Source organism: Condylostylus longicornis, unplaced genomic scaffold (genome assembly GCF_029603195.1).
Source record: "Condylostylus longicornis isolate FDR11 unplaced genomic scaffold, ASM2960319v2 ptg000038l, whole genome shotgun sequence".
Lineage (NCBI taxonomy): Eukaryota > Metazoa > Arthropoda > Insecta > Diptera > Dolichopodidae > Condylostylus > Condylostylus longicornis.
In genome coordinates, this window is record NW_026578007.1 from 15,487,986 (window position 1) to 15,502,923 (window position 14,938).

Genomic DNA, 14,938 nt, shown 5'->3' on the forward strand with positions numbered 1-14,938 from the left:
AAAATTTATTTTTGGGCCAAAAGTAAATTGAAAATTAAATAACTATTTAAAAACAAAATTAATTTTATAAAATAAACCTGAATTTGTGTAATATATAAAAATTTAATGTCTATATAGGTAATATATTCCGAAAATATTTTAAATATAAATAAAGTTAATATTTTTCTTGAGAATTTTTTTTCCTAATTAAATAATAATTAAACAATATTTTCTCAAAATTTCTTAACAACTTTTATATTTTAATATTTTTTTTTTCAAAAATTATTCTCAATACCACACAATACTTGCACTAGTCTTATTTATAAGAATATCAAAAAAAATTAATATATTTTAATCTAAAAAAAGAAAATTATGACTATAATTAAAATTTACAATCAACCTAAATTACAAATATTTTTTTTTCATTTTTTTTTTTTTATTTTTACTATCAAATACATAAATGTCAATACGTTTTTTATACTTATAAATTACAATTTATCATAATAGAATTACAAAAACATATTTATTCTTAACTAAAGAAAATCACAACATTCGATTAATTATTTAATTAATAAAATGAAAACTAAAACTGACTTAGTAAATAAAATATTTTTTTTTTTTTTAATTTTAATTAGATATTACAAAAAAAAAACTAAATTTTACTTAAATTTTTATTATCAGTTCTATAATTTTTACCTTTTTGCAAATATTTATTTTTATTATTACACATAAATTATCAATTATTGAATATTAGCAAAAAGAGAAATCCTGCTCATAATTTTCTTTTAATAGTAAATTTCTTTTAAATATTTATAATCAATGTTTAGATTTTTTTTTTTATTTATTAATTCGAGTTGTTTCACTGGTTGAGCTATTATCAGAATCAGTGACAGCATTATTTAATGATGGTTTTAAATTAGAGTTCGAATCCAAATCATCGTCCTCTTCAGTTGTAGCTAAAAGAACATTTAATGGTTTTTGAGCAAGATTACTTGGTTTTTCTTCAGTTGTAGTATTCAAATTTAAAATTGTATCATTCATTTGATGATAGTGTGGTTTAAATGAACTACTTGGCCTTGAATAATCTAGATGGTCATATTCATCTAAAATTTATAAAATACAAATGAAAATATTTATTTTATTGAATATTTGAAATAGAATTTTAATAATCAAAAATTAAATAAACAACTACAAATACGTTTAACACAAAAATAAAATAATATAATATTGTAATGTTTAAAAACAAAATGTTTAAGCTAATTCAATACACAAGTAAAGGTTTATTTTTCACAATATTGTTAAAAAATTTACAAATAAAATTTATTATTAATGAATTTTACAATACTTGATGTTTTTCTCAACTCAAAATAAATAGAAATGGTTTTAAACATTTCATTAAATTTTATAGTCTGATGTATCGTTGGAATATTTTGAATTTCTTCAAATACGAGTACCAAATTATTCATTTAGAAATTATTTATTTTTGAAATAAGTGCTTCGAAAGCAATAATACTGGCAGGTAATAAAAACAAAGCAAGGTATTTCTTAAGAAGTTGTTCAAGGTATTTTTTAAGAACTATTGTAAATTCTTTTTAATAAAAATTAAACTAAAATAAGCGAAATATAATGATTAATGAATATAACTTTATGAAATAGATAACAAAATAAACATTTAATCAACACTCTCTAACATATATCTTACCATTGTTTGGAAAAATATTTTTTTGGAAATCCTTAACTATTCCAATTTAAAAAAAAAATAAATAAATTAAACCAATTTCAAAATTCCGTCCCCAAAACCAAAACTATATTTCGAATTATCAATAACCAAACTAAATTACCTGGATCTTTATATCCCTCTTTATGTTTTATTTCATCATAAACATGTTCCTCTTTATCTATACAATGATATACATTTGGATTAGTCATATCAGCATGTAAATTTTTCATGCATGTCTCACTATTATAATTTAAAGAATAACTTCCAGCTAAAATATTATTAAAAATTTTCATATTATATTTTTCTTTTTTTTTTTCATATATAATTTCAACTTTACCTTTTCCATTAGCATTTGAATTATCACCATTATATTCTGGATCAGTAACATTTAAATTATTCATTTTACCATTTTGTTTAAGATTATTTAATAATCGAGTATTATCTTGACCCTGGAATCCATAAACAGGATTATCAAAATTATGATTTCTTTCTGGATATAATTGAGCTTCTGTTATATATTGTACATGAGCAATTTCTGTTTTTAAATTTGATACTCTTCGACGATAATATAAAAGAACTGCTAAAATTACTGCAATTAATAATATGACAATTGCTACACCCCATGCTAAACCAGCTTTTGTTGCTAAAATGAAACCAAAATATATTAATAAATTCTTTTGAAAATTTATTTTAATATAAGAAATAAATTTATAAAAAGAAATGGAGAAAATAATAAATTAATTAAAATATAAATTTTTAGCTTACACATTTTATACATTTTATATGAACATTGAAACAAAACTTGTACATTAAAAAATAAGAACCTAATATAATAAAATATTTACAAATACACAATATCTAAACAAAATTTACAATAATATTAAAAAAGAAATTAAAGTTTCCGATAACGATCAGAATATCGAAAAGAACCAACTTTGAAAAGAACACAAATTTCGATTAACTTAAGAAAACAGAGTTATAGAAAATTATAAGTATAAATTACATATTATAAAAAAATCAAATTTTATAAAGTGCAACTTTTATTATATAATCAAAAAATTGAAAAAACTAAAAGATTTAAACATTTTACAGTATTTAAACTTTAATATCGATTTTACCTTTTCCATTTGATTCTAAATTATTTCGATTAATTGATGCTGCTGATGGTAGCATGACTAAGAAAATAAATTAACTTAAATTTCATCTATTTTATTACAGAAGCTAATGATAATTAATCGAATATTACAAATTATATTTCAAAAATTAGAGAATAGAATTATTACAATCTAATTGATTTTATTTTTAATATTTTTATTAATTAAAATATTATAAAAGAGTAAAAATTAGAACATTTTGTGCATACAATTGACTTCTATAAATTTCTTGCTTCGGTAACAATGAAAATTTATTTGTTAACTTAATATTGTAGAAAATGTGGTATGCAAAATGTATATTTGATCGAAAATTTATTGAAAAGTGAATAGTTAATGCCTGGTCATTTTTGAAATACACAATTATCTAACTAAAATTCTTGTACTTTACTTAAATATTTTTGACTTTAAAATAATCGCCTATTCAAAACTTTACAATTCAAAAACCTAATCAAAACTTTTAAATTATTGTCACACTATATAAAAATTAATGTAATAAGATTTTATTTGTATACAAAATTCGATAAGCTTCTAATACATTATTGACAAAAGCTTGTAAACATTTTAATATAAAACAAACTAAAACAAATATTCTGAAAAATATTTTATTAATTCTTATTTTACATAAGATTTTCTAAATTTATACAATTTTGGACAATAAATCAAAGCAAAGAAGTAGACATGCCAATGAATATAATATTGTAATGATTATAATGGTAGTTGATGAGAAATGAATTAATATAATACTCGGAGTTGATAAGATGAAGTTCAGATTATTTACAATAAAATACTTGTAATATTTTTTTCTACAAACTACAAGTATATCCAAAACAGCATTATGACAATGAATAATTCAAAACACGAATTACTAAAATTAAATGATTTTCTTGTATAATTTAAAATTATTTTTTATAAAAATAAAATTTCAGTGGCAGCATAATTTTATTCTAACAATTCATTTGCAATGAAAAATGGAGAGTATTTTTACATCTCATGATAAATAAATAAAACATGTAAATGAAAATGTGATGTGGTTTCTTTTGTAAAAACTACTTTAAATTTCAATATTTGTGAATAAATTTTTTGGATCTTAAAATAAAATTAAGTTATGAAATTGGATATTAAAAGGAGAAAATGTATCAGGTATATGTAAACTATATAGTTTCTAAATGTAGTTTTAATGCAAATGAAAACCTTAACATATCAAAAATCTTTTCGATTTGAAATCAAATTTGGGAATATTTTTAATATTTTTCCATATTTTGTACTTAGATATTTAGAATCATAAATGCATATACATATGTACATATGTACATATGTATATTCAGTTACTTAAAATTAAGTCTGGCGACAATGATTTATACTTACAGTCAGAGCTTTCTTCAATTCTGTGTAATGATATTAAAACATCACAATTTGAGCCAGTATATCCTTGACGGCAAACACATCCTTGGGCAGCATGACATACGAAATTTTCATTTGGACAATTGCATAATTCCATACAATGTAAACCATAAAATCCTTCAGGGCATACTAAAAATTCAAAATTTAAAAAGTTAGTTTTTTTTTGTCAAAATTTTCAATTTTTTTTTTTTAAAATACCTATACGTATGTATGTAGTATATCAAAAAAAATTCTAATTTTCTAAAATAATTTTAAATTTTGTCTCATTGCTTTTGAAAATGTCAAAAGGAACAACAATAAAAGAAGCTTTAAAAAAATGGGAAGAGATTAATAAAAAAAATCCAACTGAATCCGATATTATTGAATTGCAATTTCAATTTCCGCCAATCGAAAAAATGGACTCAACTTTGGGAACTTTAATAAATTGCAAGTAAGTTTCGCTAAATAAATTAATTTACAATATTACAATATTAAGTAATATTTAATTTTTATAGAAAATTAAGTTTATCGACTAATATGATTGAAAAGATATCTGGAATTGCACCATTAAAAAATTTAAAAATATTATCTTTGGCACGTAATAACATCAAAAATTTAAATGGAATTGTATGTAATGAAATTTAAAAATTTTATTTAAGCAGCTAAAATTTTTGTTTTCATTGAAAGGAAGTATTGGGAGAAACATTAGAAGAATTATGGATAAGTTATAATTTGATTGAGAAACTAAGCTTAATCGAACAAATGAAAGCTCTCAAAGTATTTTATATTGGACACAATATGGTAAAAGATTGGAATGAGCTATCAAAAATCAATAATGCACAAAAAATTGAAGATTTTGTTTTTGCCGGTAATCCAATTGTTGAAGCTTTAGATGAAAATGAGTATAGAAATGAAATTATGAAAATATTAATTTATATTAAAAAACTGGATGGCGTTCCATGTATTCGATAAAATTTGCGGGGAATCGGATTGCAAGTCTTTTACATTTTAATTAAGTAGTTTTCGTAATTCATTTGCAATTTTAAATTTAATAAATGAATATAATCGTATTCAATAATTTTTTCGTCATACTTTTTAATTAACACACGTTAAGTTAAATTTCTTGTTTGGGACTTCTGTCATTTTTTATTTTTAGTTTACCTTCATCACATGTTGTTCCCATCCAACCTGGTAAACAGATACAATGACCATCATTCTTTCTACATTGTTTAGAATGTTGACATCTACAACGTTGAGCACAATTTGGTCCATACATATCGTCAGGACATGATTCATTACAATTTCGGCCAGACCATCCGGGACGGCACTGACAATCTCCTGTTATATGATTACATTCACCTCCATGTTCACAATTACATTTTTTCGAACAATCTTGACCATATCTTCCTTCTGGACATGGATGTTCACATGTCATACCAATATATCCTGGCAAGCAAACATATTTTCCGGTAATATGATCACATGTTTTATTTTCTTCTACAATAAAAACGCAAAATATAATATTAATATATTAATCACATATTATTTATGTATATATATAAAAAAAATCAATTATCTTAAATTATATACCTCCATGTCCAATTGGTTGACAAACTTCTCTACAACCAGTTCCAAAGAAACCTTTTGGACAAGGTTCTGAACAATTGATACCAGTCCAACCTCTTGCACATACACAATCTCCAGTTACAGAATCACATGATGAATTATTCAAACAATTGCACTCAAGTTCACATTTATTGCCATAATATCCGGGAGCACATTGTGTTTCACAATTGACACCTAAAAAATTTCAATAATTATTAAAAAAAAATATTCTTTAAATATTTAAAAAATTGAGGAAGTTTCTATAAGAGTTACCCAAATCCACTGGATATAATGTTAAATATTGGAAAATAATGAAATTAAAAAGAAAAATATAATTTAAATTGATAAAAGGATTCTAGAGAACAATACAGTGAAATAATGGATACGTCTGATGGAATAATAAAAATTATAAATGTAAAATTTTAGAATAATTTAGAAAATTTTTTCAAAATTTCGTATTAACTAATAAAACCGGAAAAAATTATGTAGACCGTGTTCCTTTTTGCGAAAGCTAAAATCATGCTATTAAAATTTGTTTTCTACTTTAAATTTCAACTACGCTCAAATTATTTCAACTAAAAAAAAACATGCAAGTTTTAGTTATATTTTATATAAATTTTCAACTAGAATACTTAAGCGATTATTAAAATGAAGTTTTGCAAGATATTTGAGATTTTAGTATACAAAAATATTAATTATAGACTAAACAATCAAAGATATTGGACGAAATATATTGGAATCTATTAGGAATAAAAAATGAAAGTTTGGCTACACAAAAAGCGTAACCGTAAAAGCTACTTTTCTAAAAATAATAGCGTAATTGAATGCGGAAACATGCAATACTAACAAGTATACAAGAAATATGCATAAAAATATCTATTGTTGCTTGAGAATTGTAATGAGATGAATATATGTGAAAAATTAAATTAAAATACTAAAACTAAAGTTTTACCTCCCCAATCGTTTTTGCATGTACAATGCCCATCAACAGCATCACATGCAACAGTATTACTTTCAATGCATTCACATTTTTGAGTACAATTTTGTCCAAATGTATTCGGTTCACATTTTTTCTCACATTTTTCACCGGTCCAGCCGGGTCTACATGTACATGACCCTATTGTATATATTTATTTTATACCAATATCAATTTAGAATGAAGCAAAATAAAAGGTAAACAAAAAAGAATGAAGGCATTTAACTTTCTGTTTTAGCAACTTAAAAAAAAAATTCTAATTATAATACCATTTTGTGGATTGCAAGAAGCATCATTTTTACAATCACATAGTTGATTACAATCCTTTCCGTAGTGATTTTCATCACAAGGACGATCACATTTTGTATTCTTCCAGCCTGGACTACAAAAACATTGTCCAGTTTCGGATGAACAAGTAGCATCATTAGCACAATTACATTTTTCAGCACAATTTTGACCAAATGTACCCTGGGGACATGGTTCTTCACACTGAGAACCACGCCATCCAGGCGCACAGAAACATGTACCATTAACAGCAGAACATTTAGCATTATTTTTACACTCACATGATAATTCACAATTTTTGCCATATTTAAGGAATGGACATGGTCGATTACATTCTTCACTGGTCCAACCAGGTTTACATGTACATTTTCCAGTATATGGATGACATGATTCTGTATGATCCATTTCACAAATACATGATTTTGTACAATTTTCACCAAATTTATCGTCAGGACATATTCTGTCAGAACAAATAACACCTTCCCATCCCAAAGAGCATTCACATTCTCCTGTTGAATGATCACACTTAGCACCATTTTCACATCGACATTCTTCACTACAATTTAATCCAAAATAATTTGTTGGGCACATATCAAGGCATTTTTCACCAATGAAACCAGGTGCACATTCACATTTTCCAGTAATATGATGACAATGAGCACCATTATAACATTCACATTGTTGTTCACAATTAATTCCATATTGTCCTGGTGGGCATCTATTTGCACATACTTCACCAATCCAACCAGCAGTACATTCACATTTACCAGTTGATGGTTCACATTTTCCATCATTTTGACATCGACATTCTTGACTGCATTCAGCACCATGTGTACCTTCCGGGCATTTATCATGGCATCTAAATATTTTTATATATAGATAATAATTTTCATTCACAAATTTATAATATAATTATCAATGAGTTTTTAGTTAAGAGTGAAAATGTACAAAATGCTTTAGTCATTTTATTATTATTATGATTATTAAATGAACTTTAATTGATTTTTAAGACCGGTCTTATATTAAAATTAAATAATTTATCAAAATACACTATCAATTTTAAGAATCATATTTTCCCCTTATAATTTGTTATAATTTAACTTACAGTGGTCCTGTATAGCCAGGAGCACAACGACATTCTCCAGATACATGATGACATATTCCATCATTTTCACAACGACAATCCTCATTACAATCTTGACCATATTTGTTTGGTGGGCATTTATTTTCACATTTATCACCAATATAACCTTTTTTACATATACATTGTCCAGTATAAGCTTCACATGTTCCATCATTTTTACAATCACATTGTTCTTCACAATTTCTACCCCATCTACCAGCTGGACAGTCTATAATATCAATTTTATTAAATATGATTTAATTACGAGCTATTAATTTTTTAATTATTATTAAAAGTGAATTTCAATTCCCAACAAGCCACACACACATTGGACATTTTTTTTTTTTTTTAAAATATAGTTTCAAAAAAAACAGCAGTTACAAAAAAACAGCAGATAAACCCCCAAAAGACTTTTTGTTTCCATATAGGTAAATTTACTTACACACAAAATTATTACACTTATGTACATATTTTCTCATAAATTGATTTTGTTTAAATATTAATTAATAATTAAAAATAAAAATTTCTAAAACAATGTGAACTACATATTAAAAATTATGTTAGTAACTATTGTTATACTTACAATTAATTGAGTTGTGACTAGACAAATTTTGGTATAACAATTAATAATAAACTGTACTACTGTGTTTAACAAGATTTTTAAGTGCATAAACTAATTCTAATTTTTATAACTAGCTATTGTGAATTATTTGTTTTTTATAAGCAATATTAGTGAAATTCACTGTATATTTCTCTTTTGATATAATAAAATGATAATAGGAAATATTAACAGAAATGTTATATCAAACAAATAATTTTAAAATTTAAAAATACATAAATCGCCATAAACATAATGATAAAATAGATTATTTTACGTAAATTCTACAAAAAATATGATTATGTAGGAATAGGAAATAAAAATGACAATCGGAACGTGAATTTTGACATGATCGATGTAGGAAATAATTTGCATTATAAAAACATGCCATTGTATTAACTACATTATTGAATCCATTTTAAATAGTTGAAATCTTAGATTTCAAATCAAATTTAGTAATTGAAAATTTCCTATTTTAAAATTTAAAATTCCAAAAGCCTCTTCTAAATCTTAAAATCTAGAAATATATTATAAATTTTCTGATTATAACATATCGGAAACTTTAAAATTAATCAGGAATATTGATATTATATTAGGAATATAATTATTTCAAATATACATTTGCATTTATTATGTTTAAGGCATTCAATAAAAAATTAACTTTACAAAATTAAATATTTTAATTGAAAACTCATTTAAATTAAAAAAAAAGAAATGTACTACTGCTTTTCTAAATCCATTTACATATAATTAGTATAAACACTCTTTAAAAAGTAAAAACAAAAAAATCTTAAAACTAAAAATATAAAAAAATTAAAACAAAAAAACATTTAACCCCGCGTGAAATAACACAAAAAACCAAATTGTAAGACTTACTTATATCACAAGCTGGTCCACCATATCCATGTTCACATTTACATACTTCTGGTGCAACACATTTTCCAAATTGACATTTAACAGAACAATATGGTACACATTGACTTTTCTCTTTAATATAGCCATCTAAAATAAATAATATATTTTAAGTATTAATTGATTTTGAATATTTTTAATTAATTTTAAATATTTTCGATTTGATTTTTGAAAGAAAGAGAATTATGCCAATAAGTCCTCTCTAATTGCACTTAAATATTATTTTAAAATTAAATATGCATTAAATTGTCAAAATTAAATCAAAATCTTGTACAATAATATTTGAACATTTAATAATTTTATTAATTTTGTTATGTCAAGTAATCATTTATTACAATTTTAGGAAGTCTTATTCAATTTGAGTAATAGCAATAATTAAATGATTATCTTTAAATAAAAGTTAAATTGAGTTTATTTTTGAAATGTCAAATTTCTGTATTGTGAATGTTTAATCTCTAACGTAGACGTTTGTCTATTCATTTGACTTTGAAGTTTGTCGGATTTTTATGATAAATTTGACGTAAAGATCCAAAAACTTGAACCAAAACGAATGTAACGATAACATTTAATTTTATTATTTTAATCTACATTAATTTTAATTAAAGGAACAAAAAAAAATTTACCACAACAAACTTTCACTACACGCGTTTTCTCTAATATTTGCGTTTTATTAACTGTTCTCTGTTTTAATTTATAACTAGAACATCTTGGTGGAAAACTAAAACACCAAACGTTTACTCTTTCTTGATATGATTGTTTTTCGGTCGTAATTACTTCTACATTGTACCTAAAATTTAAGAAAAATATATTTATTAATGTTATGATAAATGAGATTATAATAATTTTTACTGGCTTATAAATTATAGTTAAATACATTTAACTTACTTTTCAACTTTTTTACAAACATGCGGACCATCTAAATCTTCATATTCAACTGTTTGGCTGGCAACAAATGTTGTTGATATCACAGTGAAAATACAAAATATATAAATTAAATTTACTAGAATATTTTGCTCCATTTTTATTTCTCTCATTTTAAAATTATTTTAAATTTTTTTATTTATTTATATTATTTATTTTCAAATTGAATTATTCAATTGTAAAGTATATAAAAATTTTGGCTTTAAATTATTCGTTTTGTATCCATTACTGTTTATAACTTCTAAATACGAAATCAAGCAGTTTTGGCAATATTCTTTTGTTTTCTCATATATGTTAGATAGCAATTGGGATTAAAACCAAATAATAAGAACAAAATACTGGTCCAAAAACTTATTTAACAAGGTACTGTTGAATATATGTATGTATGAATGTATAAATTATTTTATTAACAAGATAAGATTATAATTTATTAATCTGGCAATAAGTAATTTTTCGAATTTTTATATTATCAGTAATATTTTTTTCCAATATTTTTTCAATACATTTTGTTTTATTTGATTATTTTTGACCCCCTCTTCTCTAATGATTCATCAAATTATTTAATCAATGATGAAAGATCTGAAATAGAAATTAAGAAGAAAAAAACATAAATTATAATCGTAATTTTTACAAATAATTTAAATTTTTTTTATACGACAGTATTTAATTTTAACAGATTAAAAAAATAAATTTTAATTTTCTTTTTTTATTATAAATAATTTTCTATGTAAAAATCTTGACCTTTTTTCTATTTAATCTTAAAAAAAATTAAAAAATTAATAATATTCATAAAAGTATTAAAATAATCATAAAAATTTCTTTTAAATTATTTTGGTGTAAAGTACTTCCACATAAGTATGTAAAATAGCGCAAATCTGTGTCATTTACTTATTTTGAATGATAACTGAATTTGTCATTTATTTCTTGTTTACAATAATTTTGATTTTCATAGCTTAAAATATTTGACACTTCTTTGTACAGTTCAAACGAAATTAATTAAGAATAGCACAATCTTTGAGAGGCGAAATTACAAGTAATTTTCACATTTTTCTTATCATTTTCCATTAATTAAAAGATTTCTAATAATGACAACTTCTTTCAATTTCAAAATAAATAAATTTTTCCATTTGCTTAAGCAAAACTAGATACATAAAACTTTAAACCAAAAAACCTATTATCAAATGAGGCATTGCCAAATTCAGAAAGATCAGAAATGTTCCAAATTGTCGAAAAAAAATTTTTACGACTTTCTTGCTTTACCACTTTTTTTTCGTCTTTTCATAATTAAATACTTTTTTCGGGAATTTTAACTTCACGTTTTCTTCCAGGTTTTGGGGTCTTACAGAATCTGGCTTTACACAGGTTTACTGTAATTACTTTGCATTTCATTTTTCGGAAAAAAACTTAACGAAAGTTAATAAGATTATGAGAAATTTAAACTTGAAACCGAGTTCAATTTCGTAACTCTTAATTTTATTCAAAATCCCAATTTACTTCTATTAAACTATTTTGAACTAAGTAATGGCCTTTAAAAATCTTATCTACTTTTGTTTTTTTATTATTCATTTTGACTTAGAAATGTTATTGTTTAAAAATTTACTTTTAAAACGATTTTAGTTATCCCATGCACTTTATCAAACTGTTTATATTTTTATTTTTTCTTCAAAGTCTTGTAAAAACATTTGATATTTTGATATTTATATTTGCGATAAGATAAAAAAATTAATTTTTAAAATATAAAATTTAACATTTTAAATACAATTCTTATGCTGATAAAGTCTAAAAATTGTAGAAATAACGTAGCACGTACATACATAAAATAAAATTGAAAAGGGTCATTTGAAATTTTTTTTTAATTTCATTCTTTTTGCAGAGCTCACATTTTATTTTAAGTACTTGCACATGAAATTTCAAAATTATTTTAATAAATAATAATAATAATTATTACTTACAAATAAATAAATAAAAAAATTTTGTTAAACATTCAGTAAATACAATTGTGATAATATAAAAGTATGTACTGTTTTGTAAATAACATAAATAAGGGAAACAGAAATTGAATGCAAATATAGAATTTTAGTTTTAATACAAAAATTAGATAATATTTAAATAACTTTAAATAATATTGGTAAAATATTAAGAAATCACGTTTTTGATCAGCCATATTGAAATGATTACAATAATACAAATATGTGTATGTGAGAAGAGCTACATGTCATAATGACATTTTAATAGATTTTGTTTTGAGATTATGTTTAAAACAACTATTATGTTTAGTTAAAATCTCTAAGCTAAATTATCTCTAAACTTATTATTAAATACAATATTATTATACCCCTATTAAGATTGGCAAAGCGAATGGCTTAGCGAATCGGATAAACTAAGCGAATTGGCAAATGATTTTGTTCGCGAGGTTCAAAATGTTGCTAGCTCAACTTATTAAAATATGGTATTATCATAAACTAAAAAAAAACCATAACATTCGAGAGTTTGAAAAGCTCATTTATTTAAAATTTTTGGCGAATTCGCCGATTATAATATTGAAAATTCATATTCGACAAAAATATCATTCGCTTCGCATTTTATGATATTATATATCACAGGTTCCCATACAGAACCCCTCTTTGATAGATTTAAATTTCTAACAGTAGCAAGGTACATCTATGATGTGAGAAAGTTAAATAAAAAAAACTTATTCAATTAAATTCATATTTTTTCGTAGACCCCTAGCAGATCTTCATAGACCCCTGCGGGTATATATATGTATACCATTTTAAGAATCATTGATATATATCAACAATAATAACAGCGACATCTATTTCGAAAAAGTTGAGCCATATTTACATATTTACATTAATGAAATCATGTAATTAGAATATAAATCCCATGTAATTAGAATATAAAAATATGACAAAACAAGCAAAATTGGTGTAAAACTAATTCCAATTTTCATACTTCGGCCATAATTACTTAGCTATTTAAAAAATTACTTAAAATTCTGTTTAAGTTTGACAAAAAAAAAGGGTAAATTCCCGAAATTGCAATTTTTCAATATGATGATTTTAATATTTTCAACTCAAATCATTTAGAATTTTGACATAATAAATGCCAAATGTTCTTTACTATAAATAGTAAAGTATCCAAATTAAATTTTCCAAGAATAAATATGTAGGTAAATAACTATATTGATAATATTGATATTTTTGGTAAGATATTTGGTAAACGTGATATTTTTATAATTATTTATCCTTTGATTGGCAAGAAATAAATTAAACTGTTTATATTAAATATTTAATAAAATTAGTATAAATAAACTTTTTTCCACTATAAACAAGATAACAAAAATGTGTTTTTATTTTACACTAAATAAAATTCAAACTTTTTTTTTTTAAATTTTTAATGCCTTTGTATAATCTAGACATATTGGCACATTGTATAAAGAAAATTTATAATAAAAAATATAAGCTATTTTAAGTTCAAATGTGTATTATTTTGGGATTTCCCATTTTCGAAATTAAATGTGTTTATCAGAAATAATGGAAAATTAATATGTTTATCAAATATACTGACCTGTAATTTAATAATATAATGTACGAAGTTTTTACCATTTATTGTTTATCGTAATTTATATTATAATTTCGATTAATTTTTAAATACGAAATAATTAAATTTTTGAACTTAAAATTTTGCGTACATATACGAATTCTTGACTATAATAAATTCTATATTTTATAAAATTCTACTTATTGAAAAATATCAAATTCGAATTCGAATTGTTTGCGAATCAAATTGATCCAAGTAAATAGTTGAGCATTTAAGGAATAAAAATGAAATTGAAGAATAAAAATGGTTAAAAATTGTTATAAATAATTTCAAAGATTTGCTAAAGAAACGGAGAAAAATAATATTATTTTCATAATTGTATAACACTTTACTTCCTTTTGATGTTCAAAATAAAATTTTTGTTTTTATTTAATCAGCTTTTTTTTTTTTGAAAATTCAAAAATAATTATTTTTAATTCAAAAACAACAATAAAAATATGCTTAATTTAATCACACTCTTAATGAATGCTCACATAGGTGAGTGAACGTACAATGTAAAATTTAATTTTTTTTTTGTGAATTTTTTTTGAATATTGCTTAATTAGCACATTATTAAAAACATTCAAATTTTTTTTAATTAATAATTTTTTTTATTACTTGCAGAAATATTGCCAGACTATACTTAGTCAATTCCAAAAGTTTTCATTTAAAATATTAATCTATACTCTGAAATTTAGGTTAC

The 14,938-nt window shown here is 23.0% G+C and overlaps 2 protein-coding genes across 9 annotated transcripts in view; one reads left to right on the forward strand and one right to left on the reverse strand.

Moving 5' to 3' along the window:
• Positions 1-613: 613 nt before the first annotated feature.
• Positions 614-14,938, reverse strand: part of LOC129609103 (protein draper) — a 73,447-nt gene continuing 59,122 nt past the window's right edge. For 2 of the 8 annotated variants that reach the window (XM_055520973.1, XM_055520974.1), the window contains exons 3-16: positions 10,618-11,232; positions 10,356-10,519; positions 9,697-9,822; positions 8,205-8,451; positions 7,084-7,958; positions 6,791-6,955; positions 5,824-6,033; positions 5,395-5,730; positions 4,219-4,383; positions 2,818-2,874; positions 2,037-2,342; positions 1,821-1,967; positions 1,682-1,717; positions 614-1,082 (exon numbers count right to left, since the gene is read on the reverse strand). In XM_055520973.1, coding sequence (XP_055376948.1) covers positions 817-1,082; positions 1,682-1,717; positions 1,821-1,967; positions 2,037-2,342; positions 2,818-2,874; positions 4,219-4,383; positions 5,395-5,730; positions 5,824-6,033; positions 6,791-6,955; positions 7,084-7,958; positions 8,205-8,451; positions 9,697-9,822; positions 10,356-10,519; positions 10,618-10,766 — 3,249 coding nt within the window. In that variant the 5' untranslated portion in view covers positions 10,767-11,232 and the 3' untranslated portion in view covers positions 614-816. Of the gene's footprint in view, positions 1,083-1,681; positions 1,718-1,820; positions 1,968-2,036; positions 2,343-2,817; positions 2,875-4,218; positions 4,384-5,394; positions 5,731-5,823; positions 6,034-6,790; positions 6,956-7,083; positions 7,959-8,204; positions 8,452-9,696; positions 9,823-10,355; positions 10,520-10,617; positions 11,233-12,253; positions 12,269-14,938 lie in introns of those variants that run through there. The other 6 variants (XM_055520975.1, XM_055520980.1, XM_055520976.1 and 3 more) reach the window with 6 other exon arrangements.
• On the forward strand, positions 4,533-5,205 carry LOC129609104 (dynein axonemal light chain 1-like). Its single transcript, XM_055520982.1, has 3 exons — positions 4,533-4,684; positions 4,749-4,860; positions 4,921-5,205. Exons 1-3 carry the CDS (start codon positions 4,533-4,535, stop codon positions 5,203-5,205), a joined length of 549 nt encoding a protein of 182 aa, XP_055376957.1.